Consider the following 21,177-nt stretch of genomic DNA (forward strand, 5'->3'; position numbering starts at 1 on the left):
TATTGAGGTTGGTCGTTATTATGTTACTGAGCGTTGTTTAGAATATCTACATCATGCAATAGTGATGGCATTGAGGATGAATATCCTTAAATGCGAATAAAATATTATGATGTTATATTGTACTAATAACAGTATGTTTTAATTTTTACGATTAACGAGGAATGTGAATATAAAAGTATACAAAACTTTGTAACAAAAGGTGGGATGGTTGACTTTTAATATATTGTCTATAAGATGTTTTCCACTTTTTGCTATTATCATAATTGGCTGATGTTGATGAAATTGTGTCGGGTTACATAAAATTTACACGGGCGACATTATCATTATACCCTCATAATCTCAACAAAATAAAATTGCATTTCTTTTATTTACAGTTTTTCACGTAAGTGAATACTAATTATTCTCGCGGCAGTTTTATATTTTTTTATTAAAATACCCATATTTTTTCTATCCCGTCATTGTTAACGAATTCGATTGACCAGCTAATTGAGATCGAGTCATTCATATGTTCCCACCAAAAGTGGGGTCATGACCTCACATTGCTACGCCATCGACTATTCCCGTAACAATAGAATCGCCGCACGTGTTGTGCTATCATTATACACTGATAATGATAATACTAGAAAGTATGGTTATTAAGTCCATGTCAGTGCAAACTGTAAATATAAAGTAACATTATATTAATAGTTTAAGCATATTGATGCGAGATGTTAGAATGAACATAAAATAATATACGAAAATTATAATGTTAAAATAGTGTATACATGTGTCTAAATGTCATGAAAAATATTTGAAAACACTAGTTTAATATAAAATTGGAATGCTAGATGAATGTGATATGATCATGTGATGAGAATGTTTTGGTGTGAGAATAAAAGGCAAATTTTATTTGATGGTATACAATATGATATTTTCCTGATTAATATATTAGTAATTGAATTGATTGAGAAGTATTGATAGTAATCATGTGTAAGGTGTGAGTGTATTGTTTGTTTGTAGGTTTATGTTATAGTAGTTGTGTGTAAGGTGTGAGTGTGTTGTTTGTGTGTACATTTATGTTATAGTAGTTGTATGTAAGGTGTGTTGTTGTGTGTGTGTTGTTTGTGTGTAAGGTGTGAGTGTGTTCTTTGTGTGTACTATTATGTTATAGTAGTTGTGTGTAAGGTGTGAGTGTGTTGTTTGTGTGTAAGGTGTGAGTGTGTTGTTTGTGTGTAAGGTGTGAGTTGTTGTTTGTGTGTACTTTTATGTAGTAGTTGTGTGTAAGGTGTGAGTGTGTTGTTTGTGTGTAAGGTGTGAGTGTGTTGTTTGTGTGTACTTTTATGTAATAGTAGTTGTGTGTAAGGTGTGAGTGTGTTGTTTGTGTGTAAGGTGTGAGTGTGTTGTTTGTGTGTAAGGTGTGAGTGTGTTGTTTGTGTGTAAGGTGTGAGTGTGTTGTTTGTGTGTAAGGTGTGAGTGTGTTGTTTGTGTGTAAGGTGTGAGTGTGTTGTTTGTGTGTAAGGTGTGAGTGTGTTGTTTGTGTATAAGGTGTGAGTGTGTTGTTTGTGTGTTAAGTGTGTGTTTGTTTTGTGTCTTTTGTAAGTAGTGTGTGTGTGTAAGGTGTGAGTGTGTTGTTTGTGTGTAAGTGTGAGTTGTTTGTGTGTAAGGTGTGAGTGTGTTGTTTGTGTGTAAGGTGTGAGTGTGTTGTTTGTGTGTAAGGTGTGAGTGTGTTGTTTGTGTATAATATGTGAGTGTGTTGTTTGTGTTAAGGTGTGAGTGTGTTGTTTGTGTGAAGGTGTGAGTGTGTTTTTGTGTGTACTTTTATGTAATAGTAGTTGTGTGTAAGGTGTGAGTGTGTGTTGTTTGTGTTTACTTTATGTGTGTAGTTTGTGTGTAAGGTGTGAGTGTATTGTTTGTGTGTAAGGTGTGAGTGTGTTGTTTGTGTGTAAGGTGTGAGTGTGTTGTTTGTGTGTACTTTTATGTAATAGTAGTTATGTGTAAGGTGTGAGTGTGTTGTTTGTGTGTACTTTTATGTAATAGTAGTTGTGTGTAAGGTGTGAGTGTGTTGTTTGTGTGTAAGGTGTGAGTGTGTTGTTTGTGTGTAAGGTGTGAGTGTTTGTGTTGTGGTGTGTTGTTTGTGTGTAAGGTGTGAGTGTGTTGTTTGTGTGTAAGGTGTGAGTGTGTTGTTTGTGTATAAGGTGTGAGTGTGTTGTTTGTGTATAAGGTGTGAGTGTGTTGTTTGTGTGTAAACTGTGAGTGTGTTGTTTGTGTGTAAGTGTGAGTGTGTTGTTTGTGTGTATGTTGTTGTTGTGTGTAATGTGAGTGTTGTTTGTGTGTAAGGTGTGAGTGTGTTGTTGTGTTAAGTGTGAGTGTGTTGTTTGTGTGTAAACTGTGAGTGTGTTGTTTGTGTGTAAACTGTGAGTGTGTTGTTTGTGTGTAAGGTGTGAGTGTGTTGTTTGTGTGTAAGGTGTGTGTGTGTGTTCTTTTTGTGTACTTTTATGTAATAGTAGTTGTGTGTAAGGTGTGAGTGTGTTGTTTGTGTGTAAGGTGTGAGTGTGTTGTTTGTGTGTAAGGTGTGGGTGTGTTGTTTGTGTGTACTTTTATGTAATAGTAGTTGTGTGTAAGGTGTGAGTGTGTTGTTTGTGTATAAGGTGTGAGTGTGTTGTTTGTGTGTAAACTGTGAGTGTGTTGTTTGTGTGTAAACTGTGAGTGTGTTGTTTGTGTGTAAGGTGTGAGTGTGTTGTTTGTGTGTAAGGTGTGAGTGTGTTCTTTTTGTGTACTTTTATGTAATAGTAGTTGTGTGTAAGGTGTGAGTGTGTTGTTTGTGTGTAAGGTGTGAGTGTGTTGTTTGGGTGTGAGTGTGTTGTTTGTGTGTACTTTTATGTAATAGTAGTTGTGTGTAAGGTGTGAGTGTGTTCTGTGTGTGTACTTTTATGTAATAGTAGTTGTGTGTAAGGTGTGAGTGTGTTGTTTGTGTGTAAGGTGTGAGTGTGTTGTTTGTGTGTACTTTTATGTAATAGTAGTTATGTGTAAGGTGTGAGTGTGTTGTTTGTGTATAAGGTGTGAGTGTGTTGTTTGTGTATAAGGTGTGAGTGTGTTGTTTGTGTGTAAGGTGTGAGTGTGTTGTTTGTGTGTAAGGTGAGGGTGTGTTGTTTGTGTGTAAGGTGAGGGTGTTTGCACTGAGCTGTATATATTTGCACCACTGTTAAACCAAATTGTCCAAAGTAATAAAGAACTGAACTAACCTTGAACATTGCAGCATTTATGCCCGGGTTTGGTTTTATAATATCCTTTAACATTATAATGTTGGCAAACATAATTACAACTCAATATTTCACTGTCACTCATTTGTAGGAAATACCATAGGAAATGAAAAACTTACATCAACAAACAACACTTCAAGTTCATGTTCTGTAAAATTATGTAAAATTATATAGAGTAAAGTGATAAGATATTGGACGTAAGAGCAGGGCAAAACTGGATTACTAACGTTAATGTACAAACAAATGTTATAACAATGAATAGAAGGGTATTAATAAAACTTCGATATTCGAAGCATTTGTTACCCTTTAATTAAACGAGTCAGATATGCTAAAACTAAAGATAATGTAACGGTATATCATTATGGTTGCTCTAGCTTGTCCGGTTCAACTAGGACAAAAACATAATACATAAGTCATCTTGACAAATCCACGCAATGTAAACCGGATAGTTTATATTTTGAGAGGGATTCCGTACAACTGCAAAAACTTAATCATAATTTGAATTTTAAAACGTGTAGTAAATTTTGAAATACAAAAAAGTAAATCAGCATTGCCTTAAGGATCTTCTCTGATGACTATTTTTTTCTAATATCTATTTTAGGAAGTAGGAGTTCATAATAAAATTAAACATGAAATAATTATTTTTTTCTTTGTTTTCATACTAAATCTGGCATTCTGATTGGCCGATTCTTTTTTTCATACCACTATGAAAAAAAATCGAGAATGGATCAATGAGCTTCATTTTTTTTGTCGTTTCTCAGCATATCTTGCTAAAAATTCTAATAATATTAACTACACTTAAATGTTTAAATAAAAAATATAATTTCACACTTAAATACTTAATATTTTCATCACAGTGAACCTTGAAAAGATTTACAGCAAAAAACGAACTTGATATAAGTTAATAGCTAAAAATGCCGTCGCACAGGCGATGTATGGGAACATTTTGAGGTAAAAAAAGGTGAAATTTCACCTCTCTACAAAGCGCTCTTTCAAAATGAATGCCAAATTGGTCATTTCTTGGAAGTCGTGTATAATAATTCTAAAAACATTAGAATTCTACCTTTTGATATGTTTTCTATGTAGCGACTTGCTACAAATAGAAACAACTCTTTTTTTCTTATCACAAAAACTCTGATTAATGTTGAAACGAGCCTTCAACGAGACTGAAATTTTACCAAAGCAGAGTGGCCTGACGATTTAGAAAGAATATAATAATTGTTCACTCTCATATCAATATAAACGATACAGACTACGGCAAAACACATTATTTTTTCAAAGTAAAATGAATTTTGGACCTATTTTTGCTGCAAATATTGCTCAATATATTTTAATAATGCACAATGAGAGGATATTCAATACAATTTGCAGTTGGAATAGTATTAGTGTAACAGTGTTACCTGAATGTGACCTTGATCAGCCGGATCAAATAATAAATAGATCTACATTGGTATCTCACAAAAGTAGCTGACCTTTTATGTTATCTTTACCGCCCTTTATATAACAAACATAGTGCAAGGTAATTAAAACAAGACTTTCTTGCCTGCATCTTGTCAAGCCATATTTCGGTCTATTGTGATGCAGTTGATATTATTTTGATAAAATGTATTACAAAACATGCTCAAAAATGACTATTACATTTGAGGGTGAAATAACGGTATATTCTCCAGGAAAAGTATTACAAATGAAATACGTTATAATACACGCATCTGCATCTAGCTATTTACAGAAATGGTGCTCCGAATCAATGGACGATATTGATCATTATACGAATATTGTCTTTCATTAGTTTACTATGTATACACAACTTCACAAACGCTAATTTCGGGGTCGATTGTTGACAAAAATTTACAATTTTGCTTTCGTAGAAACATACTCGATATTTTAGACGTTAGTATCACTGTTGTTATATCCATCATTGGAATATGTCTCGTGTGTGCGACAGCAGATGAGACAGGTAGTTTTGTCATTTGATGGATATCAAAAGAATTTAATAACTGTATATCATGGTCGACTGTGTGGCTTTGAAGGTAGTCGTCGCTGTGATTTGTCTTTTTCCTCTCCTAAACTATCTTCAGGTTTGCTATGATGTATTTTATTCCAGTGTGGATATAACCTCAGTGATAGTAACCCCTGCAGTATTGAGGATGTCGCAGAAGTAGAATACATATTATTTTCTGTAAAAACCAATCCGATTCGGACGTGTCTTGTAATATGCAATGTATGCACAAAGGTGGACGTGATGCGTAATGCATTGGAGTCATACCTTATCATATAGGTAGGCCGCTGTCGTGAGTGATTTTTGCACGTAGCCAAGAGGCAACGTTACATGAAATTATAGAAGTTACTGAAGTAGTGGATATCCATTATTTGTGTAAGGTAAGATATGTTATAAATTCTTATTTTTTGCTATTAGATAAAAAGTAGTGCATAATTAATACATACCATATGTTCCATTTGCGGATTACCAGTGAACTTGTGTCTACAGCAGGTACTTCCATCATTATTTGATCATAATTGACTACATAACAATAAGCATACATATTGATACCTTATTATCATCCTGGCATGGAAATGGCAGTTGTAACTTATATGACGCAAAAATGGCATACAGGAAGCCACATCCCCGATACTCAAACCATTTGATAGCTTGATATTATTAGTTACGCAGTTTGTAAGTGACCCAATTCGGAAAAATATTGGGTCTAAAATAACTTGTACCGAGCGAGGCGAAGCCGATACAAGTTTAATTTAGACCCATTTTTTTACCGTATTAGGTCACTAACAAACTGTGTAACTAATAATACATCCTAGGGTAACATGAGTCTAGTGACGGGGATCAATTTAATCAATTACCTTGACCTCTGAAATTGCCACGGCCCACATCAAATCGGGTGTGTTTAATAACTTAAATATGCAACTGACCCTAAGGTATTTTCATGTAAAATATTATGCTTATGAGTGGCCGTAAAACAAACCAAAGTGATACCCCTTCTTTGCACTCACTGTGAAATGATGGATACTGTTTAAGACATCAATCAAAATACCGGAATACACTAACAGGTTCCTTCAGACAGTATTACCTCACTCTAGTGCAAACAGCTAACGGCGAGACCGAACTCGACTTACTATGTAACATTTTTAAACATGGCACAAAGTTTTACTTTAATAACAACTAAGCTTTAAACTGACAGAGACTATAACAGGGTAATGATTTAAGCATTGAACATCTTTCAGTTGACATTCATTGCCAGTAAGAATGTCAACTGAACAGATGCCAATTCTGCCAATTCTAGCGCACTTTATAGAATTTGCCTCTGTCCAGTTGGCAGGTTCATACTGGCTATAAATAACAAGTAAAAGACGTTCAGTGCTTATATTTACATTTGATAAAATCCCAAGTGATTTTTGCATCTATAATGAATAAGAATTCATGATCGCCAAAGACGGAATAGCCATTTTATCTTCCGTGATTGCTCGCACGACAATTGTGACGTCACGATGATATTGACGTCATAATAAGCGGATGGCGGTAAGTTCATAGACTGATGAATTCCAATTGTTCTGGTAAGTTACATAGTAGGTCGGCAATAAAAATGTAAATATAACTTCATGTTTACAAGTCGAGAGATTTTATGCTATGATAATAGCATGTATTATACTTAGGATCAGACGAGATTGGTAAGTCGGTAAAGTCGCTACAGTTATACCTCACTTTCATTTAGAATGTTCTGATTGGATTAAACTTGATCACATGATATTGAATAAGTTAGATGTCTCCCCGGGATTGGGAGACGAGGGATATATCCCTAAGGAAATATCCCCTCAGTGAATAACCCCAAGGAAATAAACCCGTGGAAGTTCTGCGCGTGACAGGAAGTTGACGTCGTCTACAACGTCAGCCAACAATGGCAACGCTGTTGTTTATTGTTTGCAGTGCAACGAGTTGGGAAACATCTTTATGAGTTCTTTAAGCATACAAATAACAAATTTATGAATTCATTTAAATTTTGTTCGGTATAATAAAATATTTATGTCAGGATACATCTAGAATTGTTTCCCTGGAAAGAGTCTCGTTCCAGGGAAACAATTCTAGATGTATCCCTCCTCATAACGCGGGTCGTCTTATATTTCCCGCTGTCGTCCTGATAAACGCGCGTTAGTTGATTATCACTGCGCCACACGAAAAAACCATGTAAATGAATCCCCACCGTAAACATAGGTTACGCAGGGACGCTAGCTTTTTTATGTTTTAACCTTATTTTAGGTCACCGATATACATTTTCTTATGTTTAATTGTTCAATGAAACTTTTTTGTTGTTGTTTAGGAATGTTTGTGTGCCTTCAATGGATAAACACCGATTTTACATATAAATCAAAGAAATAATATATTAGGGGACTTTGCATTTGAAATGTGAACTGAGATCAACTGAGATGATGAAAAATATCGATGGGAATATGTAAAAAATGAATGGTCTTAAGAGTTTTGAATTAAATTCTTCTTCGGCTTACAATCACCGACGTATCAATTGTAATGAAATAGTAATTAAAAAATGCAAAAGTAATACTTTCATTCCATAATTTTCAGAGTAACCATGGCGACTGTCCCAATAATAGACATGGCAGCTTACGGCCTGGACGTGGCCAGTGATGACGATGTTGATTTAGATACACTCAGACCTTTGGCAGAGGAACTCTATAATGCACTGAGAGATTTCGGTTTCTGCCACATGAAGAATCACGGCATAAAACAATCTCTGGTATATAAAACATAATTACCATTTGAATGCAGCAGCAAACAGAAGATCTCAGATCGTACATTGACAACGAATTACAATCCATCAACAATAATCTTATGAAATGTTTTATAAATGACGACAACTAATTGGTAATCCTAGGGTGTCTTAAATGTAACCCGCATCCATCAATCCTTTGATCATTTTCAAACTTTTTATTTTTTTATTTGTATTCATCAATCCTTGGATCATTTTCAAACTTTTTATTTGTGTTGTAAAATTGATTTACGTACAATTTTACCGTTATTTATAGATTGATCAAATGCATGCAGCAAACAGGACATTCTTTGAGAAGCCTATGGATTACAAGAACACGTACCTGCGCCCACACGACGGACAGCTCCATGGATGGGTACCGTTTGAAACAGAAACGTAACTTTCTTCATTTTCTTTCAAAGCAAAAAAACAGTTGTTTTGATAGTCCGAAGGCTGTAACGTTATCGAAAGCATTATAGTACCTGGGCAAAAACTTAATTTTCCTTCATCAATCTATTGAAAACCATAAGGTTTGATGAATTAAGCCGTGAAAAGCATTCAAATGGCTTCAGGTGCCTTATAAGCATTAGTTACAACACGGAAATTTTGTACTGTAAATTGTTGTTTTTATGCCTAATGTATGCTTAAATGAAAACTTTCTTGCAGATATCACTTCACAATTACTAACAACACTGTAAAAATGTGCAATGAAATTGTAGACCAAAATTGGGCTTAATTGTAGGTATTCGTTTCACTTCACTATAGATGTACATGTAATGATTTTTGGCAGTACTGCTAAAAATCCTTTTATGATTTTATTTGTAATTGTAAAATTAAAACCATTGCTTTAGAAGCACTGTAATTTTCAAAATATCAGTAACTTTTGGTGATGAATTACATATGAAAAGCTTAACTTGATTCGTGGGAATGAAAAATACACCACATATATAACTTTAATATTTGTCTGGAATTGTAATAGTAATGGTATACTTCCAAATCAAAATAAACTTACCGTCGTTAATTTGTGGTTAAGATATGTAGGAGGCGTTTAACAGAATAGAAATGACTACAGATTACTTTAAACTCATGAGTATGAAACGGATAAAAGGTCTTATCGAATCACATTTTGATTAATATAACCTATATTAATCCCTGTGTATATTATACACTGGTGTAATTGCAGGATAAGTGCAGCCAGAAGTGTCGACAATAAGGAGGGATTCTCCTACATGCCATCAGACACTATAGAGGTAAGTTTTGTTGGTGAATCATTATCGAGTTCGAAGTTATGTATCGATGTCTTGCAGATATAATTCAAACACTTCATTTTATTTGACACAGGCATTAAGTTTGGAATAAAGTATACTATATGTTATATTTGAACTTGCTGTATTTTTATTTAACACAAATGAACTTCTATCAAACTCTCGAACATGGAGATGTAAGGATATATATTCCAGATTATACATGCGCTTCGTTACTTTACACAGTAATTGTTACTGTATTCTAATAATATGTTTGAAGATGTAGGGTTTTAAAATTAATTTCATTCTAATTTTTTGTTTTTTTGTTTTTGTTTCTTTTTTTTTTATTCCTTATTATGATTTTAAGTTTCGTTTTAAGGATATTTTAACTTGTCTTATACCATTTGTATTGTCTTGTCCGTCTATTGTAGATCTGGCCTGATGTCGAACATTTCGAATCAAGTGTTAAGGAAGTCTACACAAAATCCCACAAACTATCCCTGAGAATATTGGACTTGATGTCGATTGGATTAAAGTTAGATGTAAGTGAAATAAGAGAGTTTTATGGTCAGCGATAGATATTTTACAAAATGTGACATATTCGTTCTAAATCAACATAATTTCAAACTTTTGCCACTGACAAATAACTAAAACTGTTGTACTCATCATATTAGATTTGACACAAAATAAAAATATTTGACACAAGATAAATAACATTTGAAAATTTTAACTACAAATCATAAAATCGCTATCGAAAATCTAAACAATTTTTGCAATGGTGAGACTGTACAGTTATAGACGTATAGGTGTTAAAAATATGTAATCATGTTATACGGAAAGTTACATCTGTAACGAGTATACAAAATACATATCAATATCACTTAAAGCATCAACAAAACACAAGTTCCACGTCGGAAAAATCAGTGTTATAATATAAGTTTATTACAATATAAATTTTCAAGGAGTTTCGAACAATATTAAATATATTTGAATATGTAGTTTATATTTCTTATAATCAGTATTATTTTGGTAAATAAAATCAGTCTTTGTTTTGTGCGAATGCTTTAAAACCACTGTTCATTTTTTCATTGTTGTGTATTGTTTTAGGACAAGCATTACCTAAGGAAATGCCATCAACTGATCAGTAAGAAGGGGAATATTACACTAATGAGGAACAACTACTATCCACCGATTCCAACTGATAGAGGTACGCAAAGATAAAATTTATTTTAAAGGAAGAGATATTGAAATAATTTATGTGAATAAAAAGGTTGATGTCATTAAATATTACTTTTAATCATATATTTAATTGTTTCGATGACGGTTGAGAACGACCCCATATGTTTTCATTTTCAATTGCAACAAAATGTATTGCAAAAATTGATTTGGCATCACTCAAAGCCTATTGCAGCCATCTCAAAAAGGAGTAGATATGATAGAACCAGTATTTGGCCCTAATTGTTCAGGCCGAAAAAATATTAACTCTGATCCACATCAATTTCACATCAATAAATACTCTCATACTTGTCATTCATCAAAACATAACTTTTTATAACCATGTACACGATGTGCTCCACCCATGACGCCTCAAATTGATGATTTTCCTCCTCTAGCCAAATTTTGCTAGAAATTCATCATCTTTAGGTTAGAAAAGGCTTGAAATGGATTTGGCCGCCACCTTGAAGCAACTTTATATTTTGCATGGATATGCGTAAATACACGATAGACAGCGTGTGAAAATCTCTTTCTGCTCCACGAAGGCGGCCACATTCATTTTTAGAGAAAACCTCTCAAAAAGTATGATTTTTCAAGGATTTTTGTGAAAAATGGCGGGAAACTGTATGTTGATGACGTCATAGTGAACATAATTGGCACATGCGGGGTATTTTCGGGATGTAATATGTTAGCAAATGTATTCAACTGTTATATGGCAAAATATGTTGTTCTTTACTGAAGAATTAATTTTAGGCCATATTCGAGTCTTAACGTACCTTCTCCTCTGCTGTCATTATCATATACATTGTTGTTTGACACAAAATTAATAAGAGCTGACCACATATATTCGAAAATCAAATGAATAAATTATCAGCGTTTGCTCTTTTTTTTTAGAAATCAATCCTATACAGGCTCGGATTGGGGAACACTCTGACTACGGGTCTCTAACTCTTCTATATCAGGACAATGTAGGAGGACTAGAGGTACGTTAATCGGCTATTTAAGGGTAAGGGTTTATTCTCCTTTTTCCCACTTTTTGGGGATCAAAGAAATTATACAAACACTTGAGAACGATGGCACATCAATTATAATATGTTCTGATATCGTCCTTATTTACAGGTTGATTTTTACCTGAATTTTTCAGTATATATTGTTATGGGTCAAATGTTTACATAATTAAAAGCTGTCTAATTTTGATTAATAAATGACCCTATGGTTAAATTTTGAAAATTTCAAACAATATGGTTTTAAAATAAGTAATTAAATATATTTAATAATTGATATTTTACTGTCAATCAAAGGATATGTATGCAGTGTCAACAATTTGTGTGCATTGGTGCGGGACATTTTTTTTGTGTTGATTTTTGGTGCAACGTTTTAGAAAACTTCCTACAGTACAATGGAAATTTCAAGACTGGACCAACCTTTGTGTTTTATCAAATTTCTTCTTGAATTTAGTGTTTATGTTGTGATAAAAGGAGGTGTACATGTATCTGTATGCCAAACATTGAAACATATTTTGAAAAGGATCGGAAAGAAATCAATTTATGAAGATGATAAGTAGAATAATTATCTGAAGTAAAGGATATGAAGAAAATACCGTTTGGTTATTTGATTAATCATATATTTGCTTGGATATATATGCATAGACATTTTAGTTTTATTGTTGTGTGAAAAGAAATAAGATTAAAGATTAAACTAGCATATGCTTTTATTCCATAACTATGCATGTTTCACAATGGAAAACCCATATGATAAATTACATAGCAGTTGGTTATTATTTATGTTTGCACACTCCAGTGTGTAAACACCTACGCTGTTTCAACTCCAAGATCTCTTGATTCCGATTGGCTCTCAACTTCGGGCTACTTTTCATAGCGCGTTTTCTTTTAAATAGCATTGTATTTGTTGTTTAACCGGTAGTTGCTTATTCAAAGTATTAAACAATAGAATATTGGCTCTCTATTTAGGCACTATATTTTATGGCGGAAAGATTTCACTACACTCTGTATGGTGGTAAGTTTCCCCGAATGAAGACGATAAAATGGTCACTACGGTATAAACATGGAGTTAAAGTTATGGAATTACAGTAACAAGTTCCCCAACGCGTGACTGTTGTTTATCATGTTTATCTAAACTCGAGTTAGTTAATTTTCAAATTTTAAAAGACACTCGCTAAAGCACGTGTCTTTTCAAAAACTCAAGTTTGAAAAACATGATAAACAACAGTCACTTGCTGGGGAACCTCTATTTGTATTTGAATAAATAGATCAGATAAAGCGAAGGTGGACTTCCATTTTTGATCGCTATTTGATGTGACAAAATGTTCAAATTTTACGTAATTCGCACAGACGTTTTTTTGTATAAAGAATAGCTGTCTTCTATAGACCTAGCTGATGAAAATGGTATATGATGTGTACATATTGGTTAAATAATGGCGAAATTAGACCATTTTAAACATTGTGTAAATGCATGATCCCGAAATATAGGAGAACACAGCTAACATGCAAGTAATGTGTGAAATTCACAGGTAAATTCCAAGTTAAGGATAAATGAAGCAGACTATAACTGCTATCACAACATAACTACCACTATGTTATTTTTACAAAGTGGGGGGAAAAGGAGAGCACACCGAGCAAGGATAAGTTATCCTGATTAGGTAACTAGAGGGTCTTTGGATAGGTTTCCGAGTTATGAAACTAGGGATAAAGTTGGGGTAGGTTGCCGAGTTATGTAACTAGGCATAATATTGGGTTAATTAACCGAGTTATGTAACTAGGTGGGGTAGTTTACCGAGTTATGTAACTAGGGATAAAGTTTGGGAAGGTTACAAAGTTATGTAACTAAGGATAATGTTGGGGTAAATTACCGAGTTATGTAACTAGGGATACAGTTGGGAAAGGTTACCGAGGTATGTAACAGAATTATGTAACTAGGGATAAAGTTGGGATAAGTTGCCGTGTTATGTAACAAGGCATAATATTGGGGTAATTTACCGAGTTATGTAACTATTTGGGCTAGGTTACCGAGTTATGTAACTAGGGATAAAGTTGAGGTAGGTTACCAAGTTATTTAACTAAGGATAAAGTTGGGTTAGGTTACCGAGTTATGTAACTAGGGATACAGTTGGTGTAGGTTACCGAGGTATGTAACTAGGGATAAAGTTGGGATAGGTTGCTGAGTTATGTAACTAGGGTTAAAGTTGGGCTAGGTCACCGAGTAATGTAACAAGGTGGGGTAGGTTACCGAATTAAGTAACTAGGGATAAAGTTGGGGTAGGTTACCGAGTTATGTAACTAGGGATAAAGTTTGGGTAGGTTGCCGAGTTTTGTAACTAGGGATAAAGTTTGGGTAGGTTGCCGAGTTATGTAACTAGGCATAATATTGGGGTAATTTACCGAGTTATGTAAATAGGTGGGGTAGTTTACCGAATTATGTAACTAGGGATAAAGTTGGGGTAGGTTTCCGAGTTATGTAACTAGGCATAATATTGGGGTAATTTACCGAGTTATGTAAATAGGTGGGGTAGTTTACCGAGTTATGTAACTAGGGGTAAAGTTGGGGTAGGTTACCGAGGTATGTAACTAGGGATACAGTTGGGGTAGGTTACCGAGGTATGTAACTAGGGATACAATTGGGATAGGTTGCCGAGTTATGTAACTTGGTAGAGTAGGTTACCGAATTAAGTAACTAGATATATAGTTTGGGTAGGTCGCCTAGTTATGTAACTTAAGGATCTCCGGATAGGTTACGAGTAATGTAACTAGAGGGTCTCTGGATAGGTTACCGAGTTATGTAACTAGGGATAAAGTTGGAGAAGGTTACCGAGTATGTAGCTAGGGATAAAGGTGGGGTAGGTTTCCGAGTTATGTAACTAGGGATACAGTTAGGATAGTTTACCGAGTTATGTAACTAGGGATCAATTCGGGTAGGTTGCCGAGGTATGTAACTAGGGATAAAGTTGGGGATAGGTTACCGAGTTATGTAACTTGGTGGAGTAGGTTACCGTGTTTTGTAACTAGGAATATAGTTGGGATAGGTTGCCGAGTTATGTAACTAGGTGGGATAGGTTACCGAATTATGTAACAAGGGACAATGTTGGGATAAGTTGCCGAGTTATGTAACTAGGCATAACATTGGGGTAATTTACAGAGTTATGTAACTAGGGATAAAATTGGGGTATGTTACCAAGTTATGTAACTAAGTTTTAAGTTTGAGTAAGTTACCGAGTTATGTAACTAGGGATACAGTTGGGGTAGGTTACCAAGGAGGCCCTGCAGGTAGGGCGTTAGAATTGTACCTGCTGCCCCTATTGCATGATCGTAAAAGGCGACTAAATTTAGGATCTTATCTTTTCCTTTCTTCCTAACAGTCTTTATCTTTCCTAATGCCTTCCTTGGCACCGCCTCACTTTTGGCCTTGCGTTGAGCGTTCGCCCCTGTGAGGAAGGCTCTGGGTTTTGTCCCCTGGCCGAGACACACCAAAGTCTATAAAAGTGGTAGTTTCTGCTCCTGCTTAGCGCTCAGCAAACGGGGAGTGGGACGACTGGTTCGCCCGTTGTCAGTATAATGTGACCGGGTGGGGTGTGTTGCTTGGTGTCTTCGGCGGCATGCTTCAGTGATTTAGCACTATAAAAAGGGCAATAGTTCCACTATACAAGAAGACATAACATGAATTTACCGCAGTCTCCCAAAACACGCACCTCGCACAACATACACGCAACACACCGCATACATGGGAGGCCGTCCTTACATGACCATAGCTGTTAATAGGACGTTAATTAATCAAACAAACAGTGTAAACAAACAAACAAACAAACAAAAGGTTACCAAGGTATGTAACTAGGGATAAAGTTTTGGTAGGTTATCGAGTTATGTAACTAAAGGGTCTCCGGATAGGTTACGAGTTATGTAACTAGAGGGTCTCTGGATAGGTTACCGAGTTATGTAACTAGGGATACAGTTGGGGTAGGTTACCGAGGTATGTAACCGAATTATGTAACTAGGGATAAAGTTGGGATAGGTTGCCGTGTTATGTAACAAGGCATAATATTGGGGTAATTTACCGAGTTGTGTAACTATTTGGGCTAGGTTACCGAGTTATGTAACTAGGTATAAAGTTGAGGTAGGTTACCAAGTTATTTAACTACGGATAAAGTTGGGTTAGGTTACCGAGTTATGTAACTAGGGATACAGTTGGTGTAGGTTACCGAGTATGTATGTAAGTAACTAGGGATAAAAGTTGGGTATAGGTTGTCTGAGTTTATGTAACTAGGGATAAAGTTGGGTAGGTTCCGAGTATGTAACTGTAATTAGGGTAACTAGGTTAAAGTTGGGGTAGGTTACCGAAGTAAGGGTAACTAGGGAATTAAAGTTGGGAGGTACCGAGTGTAATGTAACTAACGAGTTATGTACTAGGGGGATAGGTTACCGAGTTATGTAACTTGGGATAAAGTGTGGGTAGGTTCCGAGTTATGTAACTTAGGGATAAAGTAATGTAACTAGGGGGATAGTTACCGAGTTATGTAATTAGGGATAAAGTTGGAGAAGGTTACCGAGTATGTAGCTAGGGATAAAGGTGGGTAGTCGAGTATGTAACTAGGTAGTTGGATCCGAGTTATGTAACTAGGGTACAGTTGAGGATAGTTTTACCGAGTTATGTAACTAGGGATCAATTGGGTAGGTTGCCGAGGTATGTAACTATAGGGATAAAGTTGGTAGAAGGTTACCGAGTATGTACTAGGGATAAAGGTGGGGTAGGTTCCGAGTATGTAACTAGGGATTAGTTGCCAGTGAAGGATTAGGATAGTTTTACCTAGTTATGTAACTTAAGGATCTCGGATAGGTTACGAGTATGTAACTAGAGGGTCTCTGGATAGGTTGCCGAGTTATGTAACTAGGGATAAAGTTGGAGAAGGTTACCGAGTATGTAGCTAGGGATAAAGGTGGGGTAGGTTTCCGAGTTATGTAACTAGGGATACAGTGAGGATAGTTTACCGAGTTATGTAACTAGGGATCAATTCGGGTAGGTTGCCGAGGTATGTAACTAGTGATAAAGTTGGGGATAGGTTACCGAGTTATGTAACTTGGTGGAGTAGGTTACCGTGTTTTGTAACTAGGAATATAGTTGGGATAGGTTGCCGAGTTATGTAACTAGGTGGGATAGGTTACCGAATTATGTAACTAGGGACAATGTTGGGATAAGTTGCCGAGTTATGTAACTAGGCATAATATTGGGGTAATTTACCGAGTTATGTAACTAGGTGGGGTAGGTTACCGAGTTATGTAACTAGGGATAAAATTGGGGTATGTTACCAAGTTATGTAACTAAGTTTTAAGCTTGAAGTAAGTTACCGAGTTATGTACAACTATGGGATAAAGGTTGGGGTAGGTTACCAGGTATGTAACTAGGGATAAAGTTTTGGTAGGTTACCGAGTTATGTAACTAAAGGGTCTCCGGATAGGTTACGAGTTATGTAACTAGAGGGTCTCTGGATAGGTTACCGAGTTATGTAACTAGGGATAAAGTTGGGGTAGGTTACCGAATTATGTTACTTGATGGAGTAGGTTAACGAGTTATGTAACTAGGGATAAAGTTGGGGTAGGTTACCGAATTATGTTACTTGATGGAGTAGGTTAACGAGTTTTGTAACTAGGGTTAAAGTTGGGGTAGGTTACCGACATAATTCCCTGATATAGCTGTCAAGTGTAGTACAGTAAAACATTGCTATAACGAATTCCATGGGACCAGGAGAAATAATCCGTTATAAGAGAAATTCGCTATAGAGTTTCTGAAACTATAAATTATAGTCATGTGCTTATTGCACCCCGAATTAACGTAGTTACTAACCTCATTCACAGATTCCAAAGTCGGCAACATTGTCTCCTTTGGCAAATTTTACGTTATCGACAATTAAATGTATACTTGTTTGATCGTATTTGATTTTCTATCAATTCCTTTTTGGCCCTAAGTTCCACTTTAAAACAAGGCTATTTCAGAACAAAATTCCGGAAAAATTTGTTATAGAGTAAATATTTACTTGATGGGACCATGAAATCACTTCGTATCAAAAGATAATTCGTTATAAGCAAATGTATTATACGTTTCTCATAGAAGTATGAATAAAGAGCAGTCAATATTGAAATTCCTAGATGTAAAATATTTTTTTTGAAGCCAGCCAATGAACTTACGAGACATTCAATAGTTATAAAAAATCATACATCTACTTTATCATTTTTACAATATCTTTTTGATTACCTTCATTGTGAAAAAATATTCCGTGGTTATTTCTAACATTGAAAGGAAATATTTACCTTATTATTTTTTGAATGGAAATTGGTAGATTGAGAAGAGAATTGTCAAGAACAAAGTTCGTTTTTTGGAAGTTTGGCCTAAATTTAAAAGTATTCCCACTGGACCCCTTATCGGCCCCTAATAGTACTAGAACATTCATATATGCATGATTACATAAACTTTATTTTCAGATTCAAACTCTTGACGGAGAGTATGCCCCGGTTACACCTATTCCTGACACAGTACTGATCAACATTGGAGACCTGATGCAGAGATGGACGTCTGATCAACTAAAGGCTACAGTAAGAAATTCACTGAATGAGGTTCTAAGATAAAGTGTTTGGGTTTTAGACCAATACAATGTAAGCAATTCCCTAGAACTAGTCTTTATAGGTCGCATAACTGCGAACGATTCTTCATTATAAAGTCGGCAAATACGTAAAGATTTGGTCGTTTACAACCATGTTAGATCTTAAAACAAAATTGATTTAATAAACAAGAGATTAAAGTGTATCATAATTACTGAAAGGTTACATTAAAGGGACAATTCAGTCTAAGATAACATTACAATGTGTACATATATCGAAAAAACACAGTTTTAATGGAAATTAGATCAGTCGGTTTTACTGTGATATGCCAGAAACACCCATGGTGGTGAAATGTGTATGAAATGTTTAAACTCGCTCGCTGTCCGCTATTACACATTGTGGTCGAACATCTTGTATGCCGAACCCTGTCCCTTGCTCGTAGAGTAATCCAACTTTTGTCTAGAACTGCTCAAATCGCTCTGACAGTAGTGTGTTTTCCATATTAGGTGAATTGTCTATCTAAAGTCATTTTATCACCTCCTCAGTGGTTATGTAGCTCATTTGTTTAACGTGCGCGACTTTGGCTTGGGTATGGTTACAGCGTACATACTGTACCTGCTTAATCGTATTGATCAACGATGTGTAATTACAACGGTATCACTTAAAATCCTTAACAATGACGTGGAATTTGTCAATATTTTGTGTTATATGTTTTATAACAAATATAGAACAATACATTTTTGCCATATTTTGCTTCTTGGTTATGTAAAAGAATTAGCCTGAGTGAATTGTCCCTTTTATCAGCACACTAGTAAAGGGGGGATATATCAAGATCGCGAACGAAATCGAGTAGGTAGTGGTAACGAAGATGAGGATAATGATGATGATGATGATGATGATGATGATGGTGATAAAGATGATGATGATGATGTTGATGATGATGATATGATGATGATGATGTGATGATGAGTAATGATGTAATGATGATAATGATATGGTGATTATAAAAGATGATGATGTTATGATGTGATGATAATGATGATGATGATGATGATGATGATGATGATGATTGATGATGATGATGATGATGATGATGATGATGATGATGATGATGATGATGATGATGATGATGATGATGATGATATGATGATGATGATGATGATGATGATGATGATGATGATGATGATGATGATAATGATGATGATGATGATGATGATGATGATGATGATGATGATGATGATAATGATGATGATATGATGATGATGATGATGATGATGATGATGATGATGATGATGATGATGATGATGATGATGATGATGATATGATGATATGATGATGATGATGATGATGATGATGATGATGATGATGATGATAAACATGATGATGAAGATGATGATGATGGTACTTATGTTTGTAAGAGTCCTAGTATCTATATAATTGCTGTTTTAGAAACACCGCGTGTTGATCCCCGATGATGTCACCAGAAGGAGTAAAGTGCGACAATCCACTGCCTTCTTTATCCTACCTGATGAGGAAGTGATGATAGAATGTTTGGACAACTCCAACAAGTACGAGCCTGTCTCAAGCAAAGACTATCTTACAATGATGCTCAAACCAACATATTAGATGTGGCGATTTTGGTCTTTTGGACTAAATGATTGTCAACTCCTTTAAAGGCCCAATACCTTTCCGAAACGGCTTTTAATTTTTGAAATGGGAATGTAAAACGAGATCGATAATTTTGTAGAGTTGCAAGAGTTATTAACTTACCGTTAATACTACACGTATCATCACCTTCTGAACAATTTGATTGAAATAAATAAAACGTTAATTTTCATAACGCGGGTCGTCTTATGTTTCCCGCCGTCGTCCTAAATACCGCGCGGTAGTTGACTATCACTGCGCCAGACGGCAAAACAGCGAATTGACTCTCAGCTGTTGTCATATATTACGCAGGAAATCTTGCATATGTTTGGTGTTGTAACCTCAACTTAGGCCATCGATATGTATTTTCTGATGTTATTAATGTTTTTAATAAACCTTTATATTTTGCTCCGGAAAGGTAGTGGGCCTTTAATGTTACTACTGAGCCCAATGTATGATAATTTCCAATATCAACATTGTCAGTTAGGCTCTGGCGTACTAATATCGTAATCGGAGTGCAAGAGGTCACAAAAAGACTTGGTTTACGTCAGTGTGATAATTCATTGAAGAATATTAAAATGGTCTTAAAATTGATCACAATGAAAATTAAAATATTTAAACGGATTGAAGTGATGTATTTATATATCCGGTAATATATATCCATTGGACGATTTCATCTACTGTTATTGTTATTTGGCTAGAATATCACAAGATGACATTAATGATCTTGTAAAAGAAGCTTTGAAGGTCAGTCAAAATATTCATGAAAGTGGATCATATTCGTGGTATGCATACGTATCAAGTATTATCAACGAAAATAACATCACATTTGACATTAAAAGGGGAAACTTCAGTAAGAAGGCACAGGCCAGATTAAAACGGTCGTTAAAAAGATTCATACATGGCAGATTTGACATTATTTTCTCAAGCAAAATGCAGCTTTTAGATTGTAGTAATAAGATATTTCTATATAATAAACTTAAACAAAACTATAAAGAGGAATATTATCTTTCTTTGCAAAATTTTGAATATCGAAAATTGTTGACAAAACTTCGGATCAGCAATCACAACCTAGAAATTGAAGCTGGTAGGACAAAAAAGATACCTCGCCAGCACCGGTTATGCAAATTTTGCAATATTGTAGAGGATGAAGCTCACTTCATCCTCAAGTGTACAGTAAATTCTACTGAAAGAAAAAATTTCCTATCTAAATACAACATTAATTCTATGTTCACAGACTATGAAAATTTAATAAAGTTATTGTCATCTAATGGACCACAACTTCTGCAGGATTTGGGCCTCTTCATTAAAAAGTCGTTTGAACTGAGGAAAGCGGGCTTGCTGAATGCATAAGTTGTTCTTGTTTTATTATTATTGTGTTATACATGTAATGTTATCTTTGTAATTTGCTATCGATCCTTGTTTGTGGATGTAAAAATGCAAATAAATGAATTGAATTGAA

At 35.0% G+C, this 21,177-nt stretch overlaps 1 protein-coding gene across 1 annotated transcript; it reads left to right on the forward strand.

The window, feature by feature from the left end:
• Positions 1–5,459: 5,459 nt before the first annotated feature.
• On the forward strand, positions 5,460–21,177 carry LOC138334162 (uncharacterized). Its single transcript, XM_069282803.1, has 9 exons — positions 5,460–5,618; positions 7,828–7,999; positions 8,289–8,407; positions 9,195–9,261; positions 9,687–9,797; positions 10,363–10,462; positions 11,365–11,453; positions 17,955–18,065; positions 19,521–21,177. Exons 2-9 carry the CDS (start codon positions 7,835–7,837, stop codon positions 19,695–19,697), a joined length of 939 nt encoding a protein of 312 aa, XP_069138904.1. The 5' UTR covers positions 5,460–5,618; positions 7,828–7,834; the 3' UTR covers positions 19,698–21,177.

Source organism: Argopecten irradians, chromosome 1, assembly GCF_041381155.1.
Source record: "Argopecten irradians isolate NY chromosome 1, Ai_NY, whole genome shotgun sequence".
Classification (NCBI taxonomy): domain Eukaryota; kingdom Metazoa; phylum Mollusca; class Bivalvia; order Pectinida; family Pectinidae; genus Argopecten; species Argopecten irradians.